Consider the following 25720-nt stretch of genomic DNA (forward strand, 5'->3'; position numbering starts at 1 on the left):
GATGCAATCGCTGACATAGTTGGGCCAACTCTATTCTGCGTCTCGCCTCGTAGCTTTATGTCACTGTCAATGTCTTCCCTCCTTCTCTTCCTCTGAACAATCCAACAAACCCATGTGTTTCTGAAACATGCCAGCCATATTGCACAGTCTTTGCCATCTTTCATTTATCACTGCAGAAGAAAACTCAGCAAATGAGAGGCCTTGAACCACGGTATAAACAACTGCGCTGTAAACACAACCTCTATCAACCCATCTCTCTCACTGCACCCATTTCCTGCTGCAAGTTTAAACATAGGGAAGATAAAATACTTGCTTTGACCCAAACCACTGCACAGATATGGGCATAATTAGTTTGAATCTAATTCTCGCCACACTGAACAGGAACCGCTTATTTTTTTATGAAACAAGGGCAGCCCCCGCTCCCCCAAGTATGTTTGAGAATAAACCTAATACATGGCATGTCCCTAATCTATTATTAAGGCCACTCTCAGAAAGAGTAGCGGCACGAAACATCTGAAGATCTTCAGGGAGTTTGAAAATAACAACAGTGAAAGGTCTGCACTTGTATACTATCTTTTAACGTAGCAAGGCTCTAAAAATCAATTTACAGCACTTCACATTCACCCATGCACATGCACGGCAGTGGGGTGAAGCTTACATTCAACCTACTGGCTGATGTTGGGAACATCTTTGACTGTGGCCACACCCCAAAAAAAGGACAAGTACTCTTTTTTTTTAATAGAAAAAGCTTGTTTATTAAATAAATAAATACTGCACTTTTTTACACAATAAGTTATGCAGGACATTTTTTACCCAGGTGATAATGGCTCTTAAGGGATCCTCAGAGGATGTATGGTACTAGTTTTTTAGTTGTTTTTTTGTTGTTGGTTTTTTAATGTCATTCTCTCCTCCTGCCCCCTTCCCCCATATCACCCCTTTGGTTCTCAGCTTAATAAGCTGAACCCATCTGTCAGTAAAGAGAACAAATCACAGTTTTTAAAGTTAGTGTGACATTACACCCTTCCCACTCAGACACACACTCACTCATACACGCAGCCAAACTCTGTAGCATCCTCACATATTAGCCAGTAATTCCTTTGCACTGGTGAGTTGGCCGCGACATAAGCTGTACAACATTTACATTATTCCACTGTCAGGCTCTGACATTCAGAGCATCAATATATGGATTCCCTCTGGATTAATTCAGCTATACTCTATACAGTGAAGCTGGTGCCAGCCCAGCATTTCTCTCTACTTCCCAAATATCCCTCTTTCCCCATCCCCATAAAACACTTGGGGGTCGCATTCGTACCAACATACGCCCTCCTTTCTCTCCTTCCAACAATCCACATACAAGTCAGCCCTTTTCCATCCACAGTTATTGTGCTACATTTCAGTTTCTCAGTCTTTCAGTCTCTTGCTTTTTTATTTTTTTCCACATCTCACACTGGTGCCCGAGTGATTATGACACCGCACCGCTGGATTAATTTACTCTGCTCAAATCCATCCTTGAAATCCACTCGTCTTCCACGGATTCTTTCGGCATCCTTATTCCACCGCAGTAACACGTTCGGTAGGTTTGCTCGTCTGTCCAGCACACGCTCTGTGTGGGTTTAGCTGCATCTCTGCAGAAGCATGTTGAGGGAATACACCATGCGCTCCCGCAGGTCAGTAGAGCAGCCAGACTTCAACAGGGAGCTAAGTTTGAAGGTTTTGGAGACGCGGTCTTCGTTAATGTATGTCAGCATGTACTCGTCCCTCTGGCAACACAGGATGATCTTGGTGTGATCGTGGTAAAAGTTGACCTTTGAAGATAAAAACAAACAAGAAAACTGATAAGTTTGGAGTACAATCTTTTTGGCTATTTGATTTGTGGTTTAAAGCTCCTTGGTGCCATGCATCGCACTTGTAACTACGCTTCTACTGAGCATGCCCAGCAGCGGCTAAGCTCCTGTGATAATGTGTGTTTACCTGGAAAGTGCCGTCATTAAACAGCATCATGAGGGCGCGGTCTGACTTGAGCCACTGCAGCAGGTAAAGTCTGGGCATGTGTGAGTCTGTTATAGTGCCAAGGTCCCCGCCCTGAGAAAGCAAAAGAGTAGCACATCAGGTTTAGACAAGCTGCAACGTCTCTAAGGCTACAGGGTGTGGAACGACAAAAGGAACATAACAGCAACATAACAAATCTTAAAAAATAGATAAAGAAGAGGAGGAACAACGATTTTTTACTTACATCCATAAGATTTTCCTCCATGTAATGGGAGAAGTACTTAAGCACAGTGACCTGCCCAACAAAGTGTTCAGGAACCTCACAGGTGGGAAAGACGGAGCGCTGGCCCAGCTCTGCGTAGTAATGGATGGTCCTGAAACCCAAAAGAAAACAAAAAAGGCCAGATTCGGTTAGGTGACATTTTTGAAAGATTTGACATGATAACCGCAGCATGCTTAGACAAGTAAATGTTGTGACTAATAACTTTGAAATTTAAGGGAGGGCGTTGAGAAAGAATACATACTTTCGGTCGGGTAGGAGGCTCATGTGAGTGCCATTGTTGAAGAGAACTCCCACGGTGTGATCAGATAACTGGTATCCAAAACCGTACTTGTTGGAGTAATCCACCCATTTGGTCACCCATTGAAGACTGCAGCTGGTTGAGCCCTGAGGAATGTCACTGGCTGCAGGGTGAACAGAAAGAGGAGGAGGATTAGAATACAGTTAAAAGTATAATGAAACAGTGAGCTTAAATGTATCTATTAATTGCAGCTAAGGCATGCATGTAGAGGTCAAGGCTTTGTTAGTTCGCTCACCTTTAGGCATATTCTCCAGACACCCCCTCAGCACACTTGCAACAGTCTCAGCCACACTCCCTGTCGTGCTGTCTTCCAGGCCTTTTGGAGCAATAACAGGTGCTCAGTCAGCTTGACATGACAACGGTACTGAACACTCTAGCTATGGCAGCAGCTCTCTGTAACACTGATTTCTTTTCCATAATACATCAAAGAATAATTCCAGTCTGTCTGCGATCTGTTAAATGTGTGGGTGAACTTACATTCACTACTGCTGCTGCAGCTTCCCAGACTCCCCCTGACGATCAGACGGATGGTGTCTTGCGTCGTCGGGGACTGGCTCTCTGTTGCCGGGGCAACGGGGCTCTCGGCAGATGGCGGAAGTAGACTTCCATTCTGAGGTGGGAATGAGTGACGACAGGGTTTAGAATCTGTGAGTTTAGATCATCCCTTCCTACTATGACTCAGTGATCACCCACAGATGCAAAGAGGTTGGCTTAAAGGTTGAAAATAAGTGCTTTTAGCGTGTTCAGGAAAAATGTGCTCGTTATAAAGTTTCGGCACAGCCCCAGAATGACTCACTGGATTCTCCTCAATGTGATATCTCAGATCTATTTAACTGCCGTTATGATTAATCTACCTGCAACATCACCCACACTCTTGCAAATATCCTGTCTTCAATTCTTACCTCAGACACCTTTTTGCTGTGCTGTTGGCTGATGGCAGTTCTCTCCAAGTCATGCTGCAACTTGTAGATCTCCTCTTCCTCTTTGGTTAACTTATCTATGAAGGACAAAAGGAGTGCAGAACAATGAGAGGATGACCTCCATGACTAGGTTAAGGGTGATAAAATGTGTCATGCACACTCAGTCTTAACGCTAGGTGTAATGATGCCCGTGCTTCGAGCATAAATTCAGACTCAAATACAAACTCTTAGTGTGACGAGTGATACAATGAGAACTTAAATGCTGTTGCAATACTCACTCAGAGTCTCGTAGTACTTGACCTTGTCCCTCTTCCCACCAAACAGCGCAGCAGCAGCTTTCTTGAAGAAACTCTTGGCAGGGCTAGAGACGTGGAAATCTGGTGCTGAATGGCAGCAGCTAGCAGGCAGACGTTCTGGACTGAAGCCCTGTGAAGAACCAAAGTGGGTCATCTGGTGGGAAGTGTGGGGGGTGTAATTGTTAAACTCCTACGCTGTGACATTTACAGTGTTGAACATAGAGTGACATAGAGTTGGCAATGGTGTCTAACCTGTGTGAAGAAGTCATGCCTCAGAATGTGGTCCAGGTTGGGCCTGTCCTCTGGCATCTTGGCAAGCAGGCTGGCGATTAGCTGCTTAGCCTGTGGTGACAGGGACGAGGGGAGGGAGTAGCGGGCTTCTCTAATACACCTGTATGTCTCCTTCAGGTTGGTGGTTTCGAAAGGAGGTCTGCCCAGCAGCATAGTGTACCTGGAGGAGGATAGAGGGCATTGAGTGAGGGAGCTATTTATGCCTTAGGAGATGCATGGGTAGTTTATCACACATATCACATATTTCTAAGTGAAAGAAGTAAGACAAGAATATGCCTGTCCATGATACCCAATGCCAATATAGATAGTTTCTTAATAATTTATTACTAAACCTTTTGAAGTTCCCTAATGCTCGATTTATAGATATCCGACTCACATTACACAGCCTAAGGCCCAGATGTCTGATTCACAGCCGTGGCCCTGCTTGTTGAGAACCTCAGGGGACAGGTAGTTGGGAGTCCCGCAGATCGTCTTCCTCCTGTTTCCCGCTGGCTCCAACTTGGCAGCCAGACCAAAGTCCCCGACCTTCAGCTCCATCGTCTCGTTCACAAAAAAGTTACCTGTCGGGAAGAAAGGGAATGAGATGATGAACATTTGATATTCAAGCCAGGATCAAAGCATGAGCACAGTACAGATCCTCTTTAGATGTACAGACTGAAGTTTAGTTACAAGGAATGATGTTCTCCCTGCACACAATGAAAGAGCATGCACAGCACTGTAGTATCACTAACCAAGTTTCAGGTCTCTGTGAAGGATTTCTTGTTCATGCAGGTACTTCAGTCCAGACACAATCTGTCTCAGGTAATAACGCACCTCTGGCTCAGTAAGCACTTTGCGGACCTTCAGGATATGGGCTAATGACTGCGAAAAAAAAACAAAGCATAGAGATGAAAATAATTATAGAGCTTTCCCAAGATATAAGCACTGTCCTCTGTGCAGAAAAGCTTATCACACTTGACTACTTCCCTTAATTTCAAACCCCGTGGTAACACATTAAAGTTTTCTACTTTCGACAGTTAATTAAAACAGTAAAGCTCTTTATAGAGTGGGGCACATTCTGAATACCAAGTAGTGCCTCGCTGGATTTTGGGTGCAATGCAGGTCTTGTTCACATTAGAAACACGGCGGCAGTAAAGTCATTTCAAATTTAGCATGTGGAAAAAACAGCACTTACTTTTCTGCTGCAGTACTCCAGCAGGATGTAGATGTTCTCCTTGTCCTCAAAATGGTGATAAAAGTGCACGATGTGTTTATGGTGCAGTAATCTGTGCAGCTCAATTTCTCTGTCAATCTAGCGAAAGGAAAGACAAAGCATGTTTTAAATATAGATATATATAAACACATATAAGTTGAACATCACTGCGCTCAAGGATCGGAGTTGCGCGCTTACCTTCTCCCGTTGGTGAGGTTTGGAGACGCGCGCATGAGGGATGATTTTGGCTGCGTAAACTTTGCTGGTGGAGAGGTCGGTCATCTCATAACATTTAGCAAATCCTCCCTGGAAAAAGGAAAAACACTGTTAACATGTTTTGTCTTCGGGTTAGGCAAATCCCAAGGAGGGAAAAAGTAACAAGAAAAAACGGTGGAATGCTTGCGCTACCTTTCCCAAAACTTTTCCACGGCAGTAGCACTTCCCCGTGGCAGGATCAGTGATTATCCTGGCCATTTCTGAGGGTGCACTGCGCTCATCCATTTTCTTTCGGCGAGGCTCGCAGGACCTCTGCGTGGATTCACACATGGCGCTGCCGTTTGTCTGTTGGGGCCCGACGCTTCTCTGTACTTCCATCAGTTATAGGTCTGTCGTACAAAACTCAGAATGGAGCCCGGAGAGCTCGGCCAGGAGTCTTTATACTCTGGCACTCAACCCTCCCCCTGTCTGCCGCCCTCTCTCTGACGTCACGGGCATGAGAGAACGGGGTCTGGCTGTTATCGATTACCTCACATGTACGTTTGTGTTGGTGGTGGCACAGATATGGAAATATGTAAAGCGCCGTGCGAAACTTGGGTTTTTAACTAATATATATATAGAGAGAGAGAGATAGATAGATAGATAGATAGATAGATATATAGATATATTAATAAGCAGTCGCATACGGTTTGATAATGAAGACAGAATCGTGCTGTAGGTTAAGTATTTAATTCATCAAATCCGAATTCATCGAATAAACAGCCCCTTTAAAAACATATACTTGCACATATCCACTATGCTGAGGAGAATCATTTGTATTCTCTTCAGGCTCACACCATCCGCTTTCTGCACCGAGGTCAGGTTGGAGCACGAGCGCCCTCGGGTGGAGATTTTGGACACTATTCAGATTAAAATGCGGGTTTCAGACATGCCTTTGGGACCTGCAGTATGCTTATCAATGTAGTGCATGCCAGCTGAGCAGTGACACGTGGGACTTCACTCAGTTGGTTAGCGGTTGTATCTGTAGATGTAGAAAATGTTGTTTTCAGAGTCATTTGCCTGTGGCAGTAGAAAGACCAGATTCATCCATGTGCAAGGCTGAAAAACCCAACCTCATGTGTATCCATTCCGGTCTTCTCTTCATTGGTTCCTTGTTAAATTCAGAATTCAATTTAAAATCCTTCTCACAAGCAAATTGTTAAGTAATCAGGTCCTGTCTTATCTTAAAGACCTCACAGCACACACCCCAGCAGAGCACTTCAATCTCTGACTGGAGGCTCACTTGTGGTTCCTAGAGGTTTTAAAAGTAGAATAGGAGCCAGAGCCTTCAGCTTTCAGTCCCGCTTCTGTGGAACCAGCTCCCAGATTGGATTAAGAGGGCACCCTCTCTTTTAAGGTTATGCTTAAAACTTTCTTTTTTGATAAAGCTTTTAGTTAAGGCTGGAAGAGGTGACCCTGAATCCTTCTTAGTTATCATTATCAATTGTTACTCTGGCTCTCTCTCCCATAGTTTGCCTTTCTGTCCCATTTCCCTCAGTTCCCCTCAAATCCTAACTGGTCATGGCAGATGGCCAGCTCCTCCCTGAGCCTGATTTTGCAGGTTTCTTCCTGTTAAAAGGGAGGTTTTTCTTTCCACTGTCACCAAGTGCTTGTTCGTGAGGGGGGGATGTCACACGATTGTTGGGTTTTCTTTCTAATACTACTGAGGTGACTGTTGTTGTGAAAACTAAATAAATAAAACTGAATTGAATTGAAACAAAAGCAGAAAGACCGGAAAAGACAAGTACATAAACGTCACCTCTTCTCTGCCTAAAAGTGAAATACTCCAACACATGTTGTTCAGATTGCTGTAAACAAACAGACAAAGTGCATGCACCCATGTATTGCAAAGGGCTCAAATTACCACTTGCAGTTATGGCGTGCCTGTGCGGACCATAACAACTAGGTGCAGTGTCGAAAGACCCAACAAACCAATCTTAAACCTGACCTCCAGCTGTGGCCGCACACATTTATTTTAGAAAAGCTACACACACAAGAAACCACAGCATTTGAATTTAATGTCAGTGTCACAAAACCAAAATGAAACAAAACTATTCACAGTCTCTCTCCTGCAGCATCCCAGTGAGGACATTTATTAGTGCTGATGCTGGAAATAAATGGCTTGCAGTGTGAGAGCTCTCGAGAAGAGGTGCAGTCAGTCACAAACATATTGTTTATAGTGAAGCATGATAACATTTACAACAAGGGCTTCAGCATTATGGCTTAAACTCTATTGGCTCTGAAAGTGCAAAGACTTTTAAAAAAATAGTACACGCGTCAGGTGAAATCATCCTGACATTTTGCTGCCTAGTCAGAGTCCTTCCATGTTCAAAGACTTCTTTGAACGATCTCTCCTGGTCAGTGTTTATAACTGCCAGACTACCAATTTATGCTCTCTTTGTCTGGGATTCTTATCATATTATTTTGCACTTACTGTCAAAGAACAAAGTCCCAGGAGGGTACAGTGCTGTTTTGAGTGACAATTCTAGAAAGTGCTGTAATTTTATTGCACTGCTGTTTTTGCTTCGCTTCTAAGGTACGAGCGCACGGTGCTGATGTCGTAAGCAAAGGTCTGATCAAGTCCGAAGCCAGCGAATGACTGCTGTGGCCAGTTAGGGAAAGGAAAGCGACAAGCGATAACAAGCGCGTCATCTGAAAGCTCTTTCAACAGCTTCTCTCCGAGCACCTCCATCTGTAAACCAGCGAGAAAAGCCAAATTAGCACAGCATCAAATGACCGAAAGCAAAGGAAAGAAATCATTCTTCACGGGAAAAAAAAAAAACACTCACTACTCCCGGAGCAAGGAACGCTGTCACATTATTGTATGAAGACAAATCGGTCTAAAAGCAAGAGACAAACATGGTCAAATTACAGCTATTACCAAGTATAAAAGACTATATTTCCATGGCAGTCTTACCTTCCAGAAATCTTTTTTAACAAAGACTGCCTGACTGGAGGGGACTCCTGTCCAGCAGGCCTTGCTCCTGGCATATGCCACTAAAATGGAGTTTATTTCAAAGCCTGTGGACTGGAAACCAGCAGCAGAGGCCGCAAATACCTAGCAAGCAAACAGGAGGTATTTCCAAAACACTCACTGATTCAACTCACAGCATATTTGCAGATACCTTTTTCTCTAAGACAGGTACACTCACTCACCAGTCTTCCATCTCCTGATCCCAGATCTGCCAAGCGACCTGATCTACCCTCAAGCAGCTTCATCACGTTCACTGTCTGATCTTTACTGGAGGGCAAATAGGGCACCTGGACAACAGTGCAAACGTGCAGTGAGTCAGTACACATGATAGGCAGGAGGGTATTTTTCCAGGACTATTAAATTAATATAAAAGCTTGAACAGGGAGGATAATGATGTCTCAAGACTGTCCTTTTCAACGCTGCCCTATTGCACAACTGACAGCATGCATTACAAAGTAATTGACATGGAAATATCCCAAATAAAATACAAATTCGCTTCCATCAGTTGTTAAAGCTCCAAATTAAATGTACTTCTCTTCACAACAGTCAAGCCTGCTGTGAGTATAACCTTGAGTCAGCTCTCCCACTCACTGTTAGTTTAACTGCTTCACAATAATCTTCCAAATTACAATTTCAGCAGGACTCTCTGGTTTCCAGTTATGGTAAACACTTTAAATCTGCCCAATGTACAAAACCATTTTTCTCCTAGCATAACATGTTTTATTTGAGCTATAGCTGGAGTCATGGCATTAATCCAAACCACACACATGCATACACACACTCGTATATAAGAGGTAAACTGGTAAAAGCAATTTAAAATATAGCATATTCAGATTAACAAAAGATCACGGTGCAGTTCTCCATAGAAGGCAATCATGATTAGACTTACCGCTGTCTTCTTTTCCACATTTGTTGCATGGAGCTTTATGCTCCAAAGCAAGCAAATCAATGTTAATGTGCAAGTTATGTTTCATGATGAACTGATCTGATTTCACACATGCAACATTTGATATGTGAGTCAGAGCAGGTAGATAAAACCCTAAACCTCAGGGCGATCTCGGGTACCTTGAGCCTCCATGGGATTTTGCGGAAGCCCGGTAGGGTGAAGAGGCTCCATAATCCGTACAGGCTTGAAAGCAGAGCGCCTGTGCAGGCTGAGAAGATGGGATGAGGTTTGTTGGTAGGGAAGACCCCGCTATAGTTTTGCAGGATTACTTCAATGGAGTCTTCCATGGCAAACTGTGGCAGGAGGGGTTAAAATACAGCAAATAAGTGGAAATATTACGGCAGCCTGTATGAAAAAAAATGCTACTTGTATGTGAGATAGTCTGAGTAACTTACTCTTTGTTGTAATAGAAGGAAACAGATTTATTCATGTTAAGTAATACTGATTATTTTAAACACAGATAAAGATACAGGGTTTCAGAAGAATTTTTGTGATAGTGGTTTGGTCCTTCAGCCTCATCAGAAATTGTCTCAGTGGAAGGGTGGCTGTCTAGAAGCAATTCTTAAGGAAGGAAAAGAGCAAGAAAAGGCTGAGGTATGACAAATTACACAAGAGGAGATCAGGAGAACAGTGAGTGTCTACAGCCATCTAAAAAAAAACATGGTGGAAACTCTGCCATGGTTTGGAGCTGCATTTACAGCCTGTGATGCTGGGAATTGTGTCAGAATCTTAAATTATGAATGCAGAAAAGTCCTGTTAGACTTTGATCCACCGTGCAACACATTCTGGAAAGAATCTGATTGGTGACAGCTTCATTTTTCAGCATCACAATGATCCCAAACACACTGCTAATAAAGTAAAAGCAAGCATGAATAGAAAAAGACACACAGTGGATCACTGTCAGTCATGAATTGGTTTCCCCAGAGCCCGGACCTCAACATTACTTAATGAGTGTGGGATCATCTTGACAGAGAACAGAACAAAATGCAGCGAACATTGAAAGAAGAGCTTTGAGCGTTTCAAGAAGCCTGGAAAACTATTAAGACTTCAAGACTATGTAATCAAATTACCAGAAAGCTCATCTACAAGAGTTCAGTATATGCTGAAAAATAAAAGAAGACATGCCAAACATGGACTTTCAAGCCCATTAGAATTGTACAAACTCCTGTTTTTGCCTTATATACTGCATTTTCATACATGTTTGCACACGTTTCAACAAATTGCAGTGTCTATTTTCCATTTTCCAAGCAAAATATAAAGGAAAAAGGAGTGGCTCAAGGCTTTTGCGCAGCACTGTGGTTATCAGAGCAGTTAGAGACAACACAAATTGTTAAATAGTTAAATAAATTCACTGTGATTATCTGGCTCGACATTTTCCATTTCATAAATAAATATTCTATATAATAAACAGACTGTTTCTAATTTAAATGACTTCCTTTCTGTACTGCAGTTTCTCATTGGACAATAAAACTTAAGACCAGTAGTGACCATCATCCTGACCCAGCTTACCTGCTGGATTCTGAAATGCTCCATATATACATCGAGTGTACATATGTGTATTAATCAGGCACCTTTTTAAAGAAACTGGTTACCATGTGGGTATGTAAATGATCATGGTGTGAGTTTGCCTTAAAACACAGAATTCAGCTTTTACAGCAAAAATCTTTATATGTTTTAAACTATATATTTTACACAATCTAAAAAGAATTTGTTAAAAAAATAAAATGATAAAAAAAATCTTACTATCGACCTCTTGTATTTCACGAAAGCAACATAAAGAATAATTTCAAATTCTCTCTTTGTAAACGACTTAATTCCTCGTATCACTATTAAGATTATAAAGCAAGCTGATTTCCACACCACATACCACCAGAGCAGCGTTTCCGACAGCAGGTGGGGCTACAGTGACCTTTTACTCGCCCACAAACCTTCTAGAAAAAAAATATTGACAACATTTAGGTCATGCATCGAAACTACTCGAAGCAACAATCCTGTTTATTCTCGACAACAAGGAGTTTTACCGGTGCAAACTATCCCGAAAGAGCTACTTTCAGACACGCAGATATATTAGAAGAGTTTTAGATTCTGGATGAAGTCGGTGCAAGCGCATGCACAGTTAACCCACTCACAGCAGGACAGACAGAAACAGTTCGTGTGTTTGTGTGTATGTAGACTGGAGAAATGTGTAAAGTTCTAACAATACCTGAAAAACTCAAATATTGTTGACAGTTAAGTCTGTCTACCTTACCTGACCCTCCCCCTCGTCTCCTGCGCACTCAGCAGCACGCACGCACAGATCGTCCAGTCAAACAGCGCTCAGTCAGCATGTCCCGCCCTCTCGCTTCACGCACTTCACGCACGCCCTATCAAACGTCTGCTTACTGCCTGACAAATGAACTCTGACTGAATCCGAGTTGTACTCCACAGTAATTTCATGCCTCCTGGGTCTGTGCTGCTTATCGCATGGCGCAATAGTATAAGATAAGCCACTTAGGATTCAGGTGTGAACGCGTAAAAAAGCCTCTAATTAAGGCTGTTATATAAAAATAAATGTGTTTAAAATGCTTCAAACAGGTGTTTAATTACGATCCTACATTTCAGCTGTGAATCTCTCTGCTCCATCTAATTATAGGCGCGATTATAATTGCAAAGATTTTTGTTGTTCATTTCCGCCGCGGCCTCATCCCAGACGCATTGAGCCGAAAGGTCCACAATAACAATATTCATCAGCATTCAGCGGCCGGCTCTTATTTGCACAGCCGCTTGTTCTCTGAAGTGGGGCTTTTTTGCTTCATGGGCGGGGGGACGGCAGAAAAACCGACCGACAGTGACGCAAAAGGAGAGGCTATTATATTTGCTTCCTGAAAAAAAAAAAGACGAAATTATGCTCCTGAGCCGGGAGTTTATTGGATGCAAGAGAGAGCTGTAAAACAAAGATTTGAATAAATACTGATAATAGAATGGACTTGTATGGGAAGGTAAGATTCTCCATTTTTAAATATATAGGCAAACTATAGCAGATACACATAAAAGGTTTTTATCCCGGCACTCTTGCTTTTGCATGGCAGGGAGCGTCTGTACACGACATAGCCTACTGTTATCTGTTATTCTGACGCCCGTCAAAGGGTGAACTACAAAGGTTTTCTGTCTTTCTCTAAATATTTCAGTTGTTGACAGTTGGACTGAGCTGCATGCTGAGTAATGTAGTCAAATCTCTTCTTTTGATGCTGCAGTTTTCCTCCGCTCTCTTCCGTAGCAAAAACTACAACCCCCGTCTATGGGGTGACGGTGACGTCACAGACACGCACGAAACCCGCTTTTCCACCCTCCTCGTGTGCTCTTGCTCGGCTCACGCGAGCCAGCCTTTTTCGTCAGCTCGCGGGTGGAGGGGAGGGGGAGAGGCGGGCGCGTGCCAGATCGGAGGGGACAGCTCCCAGGTGCTGAAATTGTTCGGAGCTCCACAGAGAGAAAGCGAGAGGCAGAGGGGGGAAGAAAACCAGCGCCCGCATTAGATTCAGATATATACATATATAAATATAGATTTAAAAGAAAACGTATTCTGCTAAAATAAAAAATAAAACAAAAAAACAGGGCCAGATACAGATAGAACCGAGGCCTCCAAAAACAGGTTTGTTCACATAAATGTCCTCAACGCTTCTTCTTCTTCTTCTCTTTTTTTCTGTAGCTTATAGTCGTAACTGTGTGGAAGAATTTCATTGATAGATAAAAATGACCTGCCCAGAATTGGTCGCCGAAACACTAGCTGGCATGCGGCTTCTCGCTCATCCGCGGGGTGTAATTTTATAGCAGAGCTTCTTGCTTTATGCGGTGCGTGTAAATGACATCGTTGCAGCGATATTTTCAAAACTGTGTCCTTGCAAAAACACTCCTCGGTGGTGTTGTTTCATACGCGGAAGCGAACGGAAGCCCTGATCTTGTGCGTGATGGAGGTCCGGCATCATTTATTAACTGCACAGGTTTGGCACAGAGGCTTTGTCGGAACATTCACCTTGGAGGCGGATATGACTGTGCTGGTGTCGTCCTGTTCGTAGTACTCTCGTCCTCGGAGGTCGCTGGCTGCTGACAGCTTGCACTGAAACGGTTTGGGTAGATGCTCTGCTAAGGTGAAAGATCCATGTGTGCTCTGCCCTTTGTATAACACCAGTGTGTGGTAATATGGGATGAGATTTGACGTTTTTATCAAACAGGGGTGAATTTCTAGAAGAAAACTTCATAGAAGAAAAAATCAGTGAGTCTTGAGGTTTAAATAGCTCAGAGTTGTGTAAAATTAAACATTAAAAGATCTGAATCTGAAATATTGCCCTCGCTCTCTCTGTCATAACATCAATGTCTTCATATGTTAAAGAAAGTATTTTCAGAAAAAATCAGGCTTTTTAAAGTCCTGGTTATCTAACAGTCATCGATACAACAGCTTGTGGTGCTGCTCATGCTGGTTTGCCTTACACAGCCTTCTGTCACCTCTGATCTGGCCTCGTAGAACAAGCTTGCACTTTTTACTCTGCATCTGTCTGCAGCACTCTCTTTCACTTTCTGGTCAATAGATACGAACCATCTTGTAAAGCACTTTTCTAAAAATGTTTCCGACCCTTTGCATTAACCCCCCTTCCCCAATCTCTTTCCTTGTTTTTGCAGATGGCTACCACTCAGGATGCGAAAGGAAAGGGAGAGGGAGGGGAAAATTTTGACTATATGTTTAAGCTGCTGATTATTGGTAACAGCAGCGTGGGCAAAACGTCTTTCCTGTTCCGCTACGCCGACGATGCCTTCACCTCAGCTTTCGTCAGCACCGTGGGCATCGACTTCAAAGTGAAGACTGTGTACAAGAATGACAAGAGGATCAAACTGCAGATCTGGGTATGAAATATTCAAACGCATTAAACATTTAGAAATGAGCCACAAAATATTTCACTGACGACCTAGCCAGAAGAAGCAACTTGACGAATTTTGTTGAGCAGGAACGCTCTTCGAGAACCCGGTTCCTAGGTAATGCCATCTGAGCACAGGCAAAAGTTTGTGTCATATTTGAGGCTGTGTGAGGACGCAGGAGACCTGAAATAACACCAAAGCAAGCTTTAATGGTGATAGTCCAGGGCATAAACAAAGTCCAGAATCTATAAACCGAATTGCAAAATAGGAGTTCCAAAACTTAGTAATCACTAGGAACATCAGCCAAGTAGGACTACTCGACAAAGGATAAGGGGAGACTGAGATAAAATATATAAATGGTAATACAGGAAGTGGAAACTGCGAGGAACACAGCTGTCAACACAAGACACAGAGAGCAACACTTAGCAAAATAAAACAGGAAGAGCCACAACTGAACTGATAAAAACAAAAAGACCAACACAAAGATGAGACTGACGGAACAGAATGGGAACATTAAAGGGAACTAATAAACCTAAAGTCATCTATACCTAAACTACAACTAAAGACACAAATAACAAAACAATAAAGAACCAATCCCGAGCATCAGAAGGAGGCAAAACTCATAAGCATAAGGAAATACAAAATGAAAACTATACAACAATCTCTCGTTTCCCTACACCTTTGTCTTCCTGCTGAATGACCCCTGTTTGTAAAAGGCTGTCAGTCTATCACTTTGTCCTGACCTCTGTCCATATCTTCTTGTGTTTCGAGGATTCGATTGCTTTATATTTGGCAAAGTAAAAAAAAACACAACTGTGCACAAAGGTATTAATTGAGATATTGGATAGAACATAACCGCTTCAGCTCTGTGTTTGAATTTTATCATCTCAATTCACACCGAAACATATCTCTAGTGATTTCTTCATCATTCTTACAGATTTCTCACATTTCTCTCTAATTTGTTTACACTCTCCCAAATCAGTTGATGAGTTTGTAAAATTTTCCCCGTGACTGATGTCTTTTCACACAGAGAAAAATCCAAGTGAACTCCAAGTGAACCAAAATGCGTCACTGCAAACCACGTGAGAATGGTCAATCTGTTTACTGGCCAGATGTGACTGAGGACGACGCAGCAAAAGTAAATACAGGAAGAAGGTGCTGTGCTCTAGACTATTGGAGAACATGGAGAATTTAGGTGTGAAGACGATCTTAGAAAACGTGTGGTGCATTAAGCTGGTCGCTTAATTAACTCCATAAAGCTTCAGGAAAGGCTATAATGTGTTTGACACTCTAGTGTAAGCACTGAGACAGATGGAAGCTTCAACATCATTGACAAGATACTAGTAAGTGTTAGTTTGCCGCCCAGTGGGAGAGGAAACAGAAGCAACACCTTCTCTAGAACGTGTGGGAAACTGAAGAATGTCTGAGTTTGTTTAATTAGGAGTTCATCTGAGCTGTGAAACCAGATTGTCTCAATACACCTCTGAGATAGTGGGGAGAAGCAGAAAGCTTCTTGCTCTCTTTCTGTTTCTTTGACTTCCTTTCCTCTCACTCACTTTCTGTCTTCTTTCTGTATTGCCACAAGTGCCAGCTTTCCTTCAGAGGTTCTGCTCTCTTGTTTGTCATCATAGCTGACTTTCTCAGCAATTAGCGATCCCCCAGACATTCGGCGTCTGCAAATCACATAGCGAGACAAAGCAAAGTCGCTTCGTCAGGATGTGGAAACGGACTTTGAACAGTCAAATAATTGGCTAATCGAGTTAATGTGTTTCCATCATAAGCACAGACAAGCATATTCAGAGAGAAAATCACTGGCCTCGCGTTCATGTAATCAGCCTGTTGCTTTTAATTGGGCTAAGAAAGAGCTGTGACACACACTAAGTGCCCATCTAAGGTGATGGGTATTGGCTAATGTCACTGCGGTATGCACATCCTTAATCTGCTGAGGGATAAAACTGCATGTTGCATCACAGAGCTGTCCCTGCTGTCGCATTAGGCTGAGCTGAATGAAACCAAGAGTGCTGGCAGCGTCATCATAGTGGAAAAACAGAAACTCACTTCACTCAATGAAGAAGAGAGTCGGGCTCCCTCTCCACTTGAAGCAGTCAGCTTGTTGGATTGATTTCTGGTGAATTGCAGACTACAAGCGAAGCTTTTCAAGGAGCTCAAATTCTCTGTACTCAAGCAGATTTTTTTCCCTCTCTCGCTCCATCTTTTTAAGCAACTCACTAAAACATCCTTGAAATGCAAAGGTCATTGTCAAGCACTCGGCCAAGAATCAAAAGGCTTCTAAAACACTTCGAATTGAAAGAAAGGAACAAGACTGTGGTTACACCAGCATTCATACGACTGGAGGATAACTTCATATATGCACAGTGAGAGTGAACAAGTTTCTGAAACATATCTTCCCCTTTTTATGTTAGTCAGTCAAAATAAGCTGTTTATGCAGAACCACACAGACTAGCTGCTGACATTAAAAATGCACATGTTTGCATGCATTCGTTTTTGCAGCATTGTCAACTGACAAAAGGTCCGAGCTGTGGTGTGTGTGGAAGCTCGGCAGGCTGCGAGCTCTGTCTTTGTGGAGTGAAGGTCAGAGCTGTCCTCTGGCTATAACAGGCGCACTGTTGCGGTCATGTGCGGTATGACAGAAAGCAAAAGTACTGTGGCAAATACAATCCACTGCTGCCTTCTGGGCTTCTGTTTAACAAGAGCCAAATAGATCAGCCAGAAGTCCTCTGTCATGTTTCACAGACGGCTGTGAGCACACTTGTTGTGGGTGTAACAACAGCTCAGTAAACATACAGTATCTTACTGGGATTTCTGGTTATGTAACTTTGTGTAAAATTGGTCTGCACATATTTAAGCAATCACAGGAACATTTATCGTGATAAAGCTGTCCGGATCTGTTTTTCTTTGTTTCTCATGAACAACAAACTTCATCTGTCTGTATTGACATCTCACAGCAAAGCCTGCAGCAAGCGCTTGCTTTTGCCAGGGCGATCTGTGTGCAGTGTGCTGCTCCTCAAATGCTGTGCAATCACTCGCTTTGCTTCTGAGCATTTGGTCCAGACTCACAAACAGCGAGCAGGTTTCTTGAGGTTCAGATCATTGTACTTCTATATTTAACCCCCTTTTTCTAAGAAATATATGTCACAAAGCTGAGCTTTTAATCCTGCACCACTGAGTATTCAACACTACTGAGCGATTATCTATTATTACTGAGGAGAGAAAAGAATCAATCACATCAGCCAAAACTGAATTGCTCTTTTTTGGCACTTCATCAATGCATCACCAGTGAGGCAATTAGTATAATGATTGTTTCTGCATCATGGGCACAGTAAATGAAGCCGTGAACACGTGTATATAATGTTCCAAACTTGATCTGATTTAAACCAAGCAAGTGTCTCGGTTTGAATCATGTTTGCGCAATCGGCTTATTCATATGTTGCATGTGGCTGAACCTGACAGTGTAAAGTGCAGTTAGCTGCTCACAGCAGTGATAAATCTTGTTTTCTGTGCGCAGGACACAGCAGGCCAAGAGCGCTACAGGACCATCACCACTGCCTATTACCGTGGGGCCATGGGCTTCATCCTCATGTACGACATCACCAATGAGGAGTCCTTTGGTGCTGTGCAGGACTGGTGAGTTATGGCCGCCCATATTTGTCAGTTTTGTGTGACAGGTGTTATCTCTAGGTCCTTTTTATTCTGGATATCATTTGCATCACATCAGCATATCAGGCCTGTTTGTTTTCATAATGCATGCAGTTCATATGTGTTGAGGCTGATGTGAGTAATGGCAGTCTTTAGTCTGATTTTAAACATGCTGTCATGGAGCCTGTTCCTAAAAATGATCCAACTTCAAACTTCGTTTCTAAACTCTCTTTAATTTCCGAGATCCTGGAGAAAGTCTTCATCTCCAGTTGGATCATGTTGTTGGAATTAAAGGAACTACAGTACAAAGGTTTAAATCATATTCAGCTGGGCTATACAAAATTCTCATGCACCCCACTTTTATGTGGGGTCCCTTTAATGTTCCCATTCTGTTTAGAAACCCTCACCTCCACCACTTTGACCTTTTTTAACATTTTATAAAAAGCCCTTTGCAAGGACCTGGGAGTTATCTCTAACTTCTGATAAATAGATAAATGCTTCATTTGAAAATCCGTTTTTATTCTTGAGATTTTAAATCAAACTGAGTTCTGAGTATTTTTATTTGTGTTGTTTTACTCATGTTTTCTCACTAAATGTTTTCCTTTTTAAATTCTTGTCTTTTTGTTCAGTGTTTTATGTCATTTGCTTCTTTTAACTGTACAACACTTTGGTCAGCAGCTGCTTTTAAGTGTGCTATAAACTAAACTTGACTTAATGTTGTACATGATCGATACTTCTTCTGTTCCTCTCTTGTGAATATCAATGCATTTGCAATGCCGCTTTCTTTGAGTGTGCAGCAACTGTTTGCATGGACTGATTAAATTCTGGTGGTCTTGCTTTTAGGACACTGACGTAGGTCAAGTCTCACCTTTACTTTGTTTATTCATATTTTGGGACATTTTCCTTGCCATTATTCAACACCGCAACTGTGGAATAGCAGATAAGACTGTGACATAGTCATGGATATAAACTTAACCTAACTTGTTAGTGGAGATAGTTCGAGTTCCTTGTGAGTCTGAGCTGTTTTACCTTTCCTAAGGCCTCGCAGTGGCCACAGCACTGTCTCAGATTTGACAGGCTTGTTATGTAGTGTTTGCAGCGCTGTTGTCAGATTTAAGAATCAAGGAAGGGAACTTGTCAAGGTCATGGCTGCGGTCCATTCATGAGTCACTCAAGTGTCTGCGGGGTGTAACAGTAAGTCTGAGCCAAGTCCAAATATCTGTGATTTATGATGATGCACCCATGTCTAAAACAGGACTCAGAAGGCTTCGTCGAATCAGGAAGTGGGTTTTTGGGTTAGAATTTTCACTCTAGCAAGAAGAAGTTCTCCTTAGCCTAACCATTACAGCACAACAGCATCAAAGATGCATTGAAACATCAGATCCACCGCCCCTGACATGTCTTTTGGTTTACATTTTGCTGATCCTTCCTCTTGACTGTACAAAAATGTTGGGATGGGAAACATCTTGTAGTTTATTTACACTGTTTCTTGCACTTTCCCAGCCTCTCCCACTGCCAGCCAAAAGAGATTACGGGAACTCAAACTGTGCATTTTTGAGAGGGAAGATTTGTGAATCATTAGAGGCTTATGCGTTTGATGTAAACGTTGTAGCAGCTGCACTGAGTTATAAATATTGCAGCACTTTTGCAGTTGATCCAACTTCAAACTTCATCTCTAAACTCTCTTTAATTTCCAAGGTCCTGGAGAAAGTCTTCATCTCCGGTCTCTCAGTTGGATCATGTTGTTGGAATTAAAGGAACTACAGTACAAAGGTTTAAATCATATTCAGCTGGGCTATACAAAATTCTCATGCACCCCACTTTTATGTGGGGTGCATGAGAAATTCTGTGTGGCTTTGTGTGACTTGTATGATAAACACCATTACTGTAAGGCCGCTGTCTTCTCCGCCCCTGTCACTCAGCTGTTAAGTGTTTAATCTAAAAAAACACATATTTGTTGTTTAACTGGAAATGAAATGTTTTTAAAAAATCTGCTGGGGTTCTGTACTTCAGCAGGAACCGCTTCATATCATCTGCCTGATTGGTATTCAAGCGATTTTTCTGTTACTGTAAGCAAGAAAGGCTTTCTTGTAAAGAGAGCTCAGAGCCAGACACACCTATTATTCTTTTAAGGCCTGCTTGACACTTTAATAGAGTGCTGCAGTCTGAGCACTGTCTGTGATGGGTATCTCAATTAATGGAGCCAAGTGTGTCACTCGCAGCAACCATCCAGGAGAGTCACCTGTGAACTTGTTCACCAGACGGTGCACAAATCCATCAGCCGTACACAAAAGAAGAGGCTCCTTTTCTTTTCTTTTTTTTAGCTGCCACATAACCAGAATCCTTTTTTTTTGCCTTTACCACAGGCCTCAGCTCTGATTTCTCTTTCCCTTGTTCCTTGTGACAAGGTTGGAGGAAAAAAATAGAGGTTGCCAAGGCAACGGCTGCTTCCCTGACAGTGGCTGACTAAAGCTTGTGACGCGCTCATTTCCTGCCTGTGTCATAGGAAAATGAGGGAAAATGTGAGATTGACATCAACTGGTTAAGAATCCAATAAAATAATTATTGGACAGCAATAGGAAAAAAGGCACTTACCTGTTTAATTTAACACCTCTTAATTACTTGTGTTGCTTCGTTAAATGCGATACAAAGACAAGTGCTATTTTTTTTCTTGGTCGGTGAATAATACCTGCACGTAGATTCAGACTGACCCACATCTGAAGCAATAAAACAAGACAGAAGTGGACAGAGAGCAGCGGCGTGCCGACATCACGCTGCTTTCTCTCCCTCTCTCTCTCTCTCTGAGATGTTGTTTCTTCCTTTTTCTATGGCTGGCTCCTTCTCTCCTGTTTTCAGCCTGTGGTGTGTTTACTGCCCTACTTTCTGTCAAAACTGCAACACCACGGGAGGAATTTGTTCCTTAAATTCCTTCCCAGATTGCAAGCAGCCTGCAGAGGTTAGAGCCATTCAAGCAGCTCACTGATTTGCTGTGAAATCCTTGTTCATGTGGATGCTGTTATTAGCATGTAATGATATTAACACTTGACACAGTTCACGAAACTATTTTAACAATGGAAACCATGTTTCCCGTGTGTGTGTTTGTGACTAAAGCCAAAAAGCTATATAGCTTTCTAAATATAAATTGTAAATATCTAGAAAATAGAAATAATGACCTACATTACAGCAACAGTGACTACAAGTTTTCAGAACAGAGCTCTCACTGACCCACTTTTCCCCAATGCCATCAGTGACTCAGATATGACGCGATGCTAAACAAAAGGAGATGCAATCACTGTTCATGACCGGCCCAAATGGTGGACAGATTTACATCATGCCCTTTCTTCCTGTCCAATAAAAAAGTGGCACAGAATCTGTTTCTAGCACTTTCTGTTAAGAAACCCGGCAAACAGCACTAATGTGAATGTGATGTATTTTTGTTGTGTTTTCTTTCTGATTACGTGCAGGTCAACCCAGATAAAAACCTACTCGTGGGATAACGCGCAGGTGGTGCTGGCTGGGAATAAGTGTGATATGGAAGAAGAGAGAGTGGTCTCGGTGGATAATGGCAGACTGCTGGCGGAGCAGTTGGGTGGGTCTCAGAGCAACATTCAGCACTTGGTGTTTTTTAAATTGGGTTGCATCACAGTCGGGTTTTTGCAGAAAAACCTTTGACAATTATTTGTTTTGTACAGACAGTCAAAGCTTGTTCTAAACAAACAAAAACACCCCACATTTATCTTGTGATCATTAATCGGTTATTTCTACATTCTGATCCCAAGGTTTCGAGTTTTTTGAGACAAGCGCCAAGGACAACATCAACGTGAAGCAGACCTTTGAGCGTCTCGTCGACCTAATTTGCGACAAGATGTCTGAGAGTTTGGACGCTGATCCGGCTGTCACCACGGGAGCGCCCACTGCCAAACTCACAGACAGCGCTCCACCCCTCCAGCAGCCCGGCTGCAATTGTTAGTGAGCCACGTCAGGGAGCAGAAGGAGAGCAGCACAGGTCCTGTAAGGTGGTAAAAAATTGTTCTCCCTCAGCGTTATCACTCCTGCTATAGTGCTGCTTTCCCCTGGACTACACTTCAAACCCCGTTTAGTAGTAGAATTACAAAAAGCTGTCCTATTATCTCTTAACTTTATCACCTTATATCAAGAGCAAATAACCAGGAAAACAAGCGTGGCTGTTGTAAGATGCATAACATTACAGTATAACTTGAATACACAGACACCATATTCTCATTCTTTGGCTAGTTAGTGTGGTTACAAACCAAGTATGTTTGATAGGCTGCAAATAGTTCACACTGTACACTTAATCCTTAAGACCTTTAAAACCTATAATAATAATGATGATAATAATAATACCTTGAAGGATAGTCAGTGAGTGCTTTAATAAGCTTTTTATTTTTTATGTTTTTGTACAGTATGTTTTTTCCTTTTATAGGTTCCTGAAGCTGCCAAATCTATGATTTAGTGCACTATAGGATGTAGCGGCTTTCTTTTGTGTAACGTGTGTGCGTATGGCTGTTGTGTGACTGCACGCTAAGTGACTGCGGGTTTGCGTGAATGCGAGTATCATGTCCGACTGCAACTTCGCCAACTTAAAATCATCTACCTTGGAAAAAAGTGGCCTTTTAGCATCTCCAATACGGCCTCTGTAAGTCCCTCTGTCCTGCTTTACTGTTGGAGTGAATTGAGTATGTGTAACGTTGACGTGAGTACTGTTCCACCCTCCGCTGTCTGTAGATGTGATTCCTCTAAGTATATCTAATAAGTATATCTTAAGCAACCATTTCCTTGTGCTTAGCCTCCGAGACACCCTTTTATAGTTCGATCCAATGAGCATGCTGCCAAAAACTCAATAATGTGTGCTGTTTTATTTTAAGATAGGCCTTACCCGAACCTAACCATCCCCTGCTCCGTATGAAAACAATAATTTAGCATTCCATTAAAGGAAAAATCTCTTACTGTCAAAGCACAGCTCAGTGTGTGTGATACACAACAAATGATCAGCTCTGTCATGGAATAAACAGCCATATATTAAAATATGTTTAAGTTTTGACTCAGCATGCTTAAATTCCATGTTTGTATGATAAAATGAAGTCCTCCATCCTACCCCACCCCCTGAAAAAATTGACAACAATGTAAAAAGGGAAACTTCTCATAGCGGGCATATACCGTACTCTAGTGTCTTAATGTTAATTCCATGTAATAGAAACGTCGTAGGTTGTTTGAAAAGCCAGAAAAGTTTCAGTTCTGCTAGTCTTAGAAGAAAAAAAATTGTGCCAAAACATTACAGTTCTTTTCACATCGTCGGTTGTTTGTCACATAGTTGAATAAAAGCTCTAAACAATTGCATGAAGTCAGTCCTGATATACCTGTGTAGATTTATATGATAAGATACTGTATATATCACGCTGTGTTACAGATTTAGGAGCATTGTCATGGCGTTCGCCGTGAGATGCAATGGGCCAATAAGTGCAATATTTTATGAAATATACCCTGTACATAGTTTCTCCCGTCCTCGAGTACAATGACCCTAGCTGCCGTATGTGAGTGACAGTAGGTCAGAATAACTCGTAAAACCCGAGGATGTGCTTCATTCAGTAACTGCGGCCACTGAATGTGTGACTGTAAGTGTGTATGTGTGCGTGTACCTGCCATATTGAAGAGACAAATTACGTAATATAGTGTACTGTTTGTGTATACCTTTTGTACAAATGTATTCACATACTATATGCTGTTCCTGCTAACTGTTGGTTGTTGACCGAACTTGTATTATCATGTCAAAATGCAGTGTTGTTGTGACAGATAGTCAGGGAGAAAACTTAGTCCATGACATATGCCATACTGTTTTACTAATGCCAAGAATAGGAAAACACATGAACTAGTTCAAAGCGCCTGTGTGTACACATCTGTGTATGTGTGTGACATTATGATTTGATGCCAGTAGCCATGAAATAAATTACTGTAATGATCGCATTCATTTCATAGAGGGATGGTTAGCCTCAGCCCAACAGTCACTCTAGTAAAAATGTCATTTTAAAACACTATGTCTTTACATATAACTGAATATATTTATTTGTTGGAGTGCAAGCAAACTAAGAAGTATGTTTTTGAGATTATAGGAAATAAATCCAATTCTATCTGCGGGCGTTTGTGTCCTTCGTGACTCTTTGTTCACTCCATGAAAGCGTGAAGATTGCCCTCCAACCCGCACCTGATGTTTCAGTGAAATTGCTCTGGTTCCATTTTAAGGCAAAGTGCGCCACCTAGTGACACAATGCTGGATTAGCACCAGAGCGGAAGTGACGAATTTATGGTGAGTAGAACCCACTATGACTATAATGTACATTTGAACGTTGTACTTTTATCACACTTATTTTGAGTAGAAAATGTTGTATTTATCATTTTATTTATTTTTTACTATAGTTTTACCTGATAGGCATTGTCACAGGTAAAAACTATTTAGCTGTCATACTAGCTCTAACTCCATTGGCGGTGCAAGTAAAAACACAATTGTGAAGCTACTTTAAGTATACAGTCACCAGACATTTTATTAGGTACACTTTGTTAGTACTGGGTTGGGTCAAGCTTTGCTTCATTCTTCATGACGAAGTGCTGGAAACATTCTTTAGAGATTTTGGTCCATATTGACATGATAGCATCGGACAGTTACTGCACATCCATGATGCAAATCTCCCCTTCTACCACATCCCAAAGGTGCTCTGTTGGATTTAGATCCAGTGACTGTCGAAGCCACTTGAGTACAGTTGTCATTTTTAAGACAACAGTTTGAGATTATTTGAGCTTTGTGACATAAACAGTTTTGTAGGTAGGCTGTGGTGTACTTTTGGGTGGCTGCTTGGTGGTTGATACTAATCCCAAACTGGAAATGCTGGAATGTTGGAAAGAAAGACCATAGTGCTTGTGCGAATGAGGAAAGTGAATGTAAAGCGCTTCAAGTACTATATAAGAACCAGTCCACTTACCATTTAAGCAATGCTCACTTGGTACTAAAGAGCCCAAACTGCCCCAAGTAAATAATCCGACACAATTACATTACCACCAACAACCTGAACTGTTGATGCAGGAGGAATCCACCAAATTCTGACTCTACAATCCAAATGTTGCAGCAGAAATTGAGAAATTCAGATTCATCTCTTGCTGTCCTAATCTGGTGAGCCTGTGTGAATTGTAGACCACACTGTCTAACACTTTTGACAGTTCTTAGTTGACAGGAGTGTCACCCAGTGTGGTCTTCTGCTGCTTCATTCCAACTGCTTTAGTGTTCAACATGTTGTGTGTTCCCTGTTCTCTTGTGCATACTTTGGTTGATTATTTCATTTATTTAATGTTGCCTTCTGATCAGCTCGAAGCAGTCAGGTCATTCTACTCTGACCTCTGGCATCAACGAGGCATTTTCACCCTGAAAACTGTTGCTCACTGGATATTTTTTCTTTTTCAGACCGTTCTCTGTAAACCCCAGAGATGGTTGTGAGGAAAAATTGCAGTAGATCAGCAGCTTCTGAAATACTGCCATGTAAAGTTGCTTAATTCACTGTTCTTCCCCACTCTAATGCTCCAATTGAACTTCAGTAGGTCATCTTGACCATGTCTACCTACGTATCTACCCAAATGCACCAAATTGCTGCCACGTGATTGGTTTTTTTAGATATTCGCATTGATATGATGCAAATGTTGTTTGTCCTAAATTGTCACAAAGTTGAAC

At 42.0% G+C, this 25720-nt stretch overlaps 3 protein-coding genes across 12 annotated transcripts; 1 reads left to right on the forward strand and 2 right to left on the reverse strand.

Moving 5' to 3' along the window:
• Window positions 1–728: 728 nt before the first annotated feature.
• On the reverse strand, window positions 729–5907 carry plk2b (polo-like kinase 2b (Drosophila)). Of its 2 annotated transcripts, none has more exons than XM_013271868.3 (14): window positions 5678–5907; window positions 5468–5575; window positions 5252–5368; window positions 4809–4938; window positions 4454–4637; window positions 4039–4237; window positions 3769–3940; window positions 3473–3567; window positions 3048–3180; window positions 2806–2886; window positions 2514–2673; window positions 2234–2363; window positions 1972–2082; window positions 729–1805 (listed from the first exon to the last, which is right to left on the reverse strand). In XM_013271868.3, the coding sequence occupies exons 1-14, from the start codon at window positions 5861–5863 to the stop codon at window positions 1614–1616; spliced, it is 1998 nt and encodes a 665-aa protein (XP_013127322.1). In that variant the 5' UTR covers window positions 5864–5907; the 3' UTR covers window positions 729–1613. The 2 variants fall into 2 exon arrangements, with proteins under 2 accessions (XP_013127322.1, XP_005452157.1); XM_005452100.4 differs by having other exon boundaries at window positions 3769–3916; window positions 5678–5906.
• Window positions 5908–7461: 1554 nt separating this feature from the next.
• Window positions 7462–11833, reverse strand: si:dkey-190g11.3 (protein N-lysine methyltransferase FAM173B). Of its 8 annotated transcripts, none has more exons than XM_019365895.1 (7): window positions 11312–11686; window positions 9564–9737; window positions 9388–9396; window positions 8681–8785; window positions 8442–8582; window positions 8314–8364; window positions 7462–8216 (listed from the first exon to the last, which is right to left on the reverse strand). In XM_019365895.1, the coding sequence occupies exons 2-7, from the start codon at window positions 9729–9731 to the stop codon at window positions 8028–8030; spliced, it is 663 nt and encodes a 220-aa protein (XP_019221440.1). In that variant the 5' UTR covers window positions 9732–9737; window positions 11312–11686; the 3' UTR covers window positions 7462–8027. The 8 variants fall into 8 exon arrangements, with proteins under 8 accessions (XP_019221440.1, XP_005452160.1, XP_025752678.1 ...); XM_005452103.3 differs by lacking the exon at window positions 11312–11686 and adding an exon at window positions 9840–11305; XM_003446135.5 differs by lacking the exon at window positions 11312–11686 and adding an exon at window positions 11693–11833 and having other exon boundaries at window positions 7474–8216.
• Window positions 11834–12253: 420 nt separating this feature from the next.
• On the forward strand, window positions 12254–24143 carry rab3c (RAB3C, member RAS oncogene family). 2 transcript variants are annotated; one of them, XM_003446067.4, is made up of 5 exons: window positions 12254–12422; window positions 14098–14319; window positions 17858–17976; window positions 21453–21577; window positions 21768–24143. In XM_003446067.4, exons 1-5 carry the CDS (start codon window positions 12405–12407, stop codon window positions 21956–21958), a joined length of 675 nt encoding a protein of 224 aa, XP_003446115.2. In that variant the 5' UTR covers window positions 12254–12404; the 3' UTR covers window positions 21959–24143. The 2 variants fall into 2 exon arrangements, with proteins under 2 accessions (XP_003446115.2, XP_005452164.1); XM_005452107.4 differs by lacking the exon at window positions 12254–12422 and adding an exon at window positions 12820–13072.
• The last annotated feature ends 1577 nt before the right edge of the window (window positions 24144–25720 follow it).

Source organism: Oreochromis niloticus, linkage group LG12 (genome assembly GCF_001858045.2).
Source record: "Oreochromis niloticus isolate F11D_XX linkage group LG12, O_niloticus_UMD_NMBU, whole genome shotgun sequence".
Taxonomy (NCBI): domain Eukaryota; kingdom Metazoa; phylum Chordata; class Actinopteri; order Cichliformes; family Cichlidae; genus Oreochromis; species Oreochromis niloticus.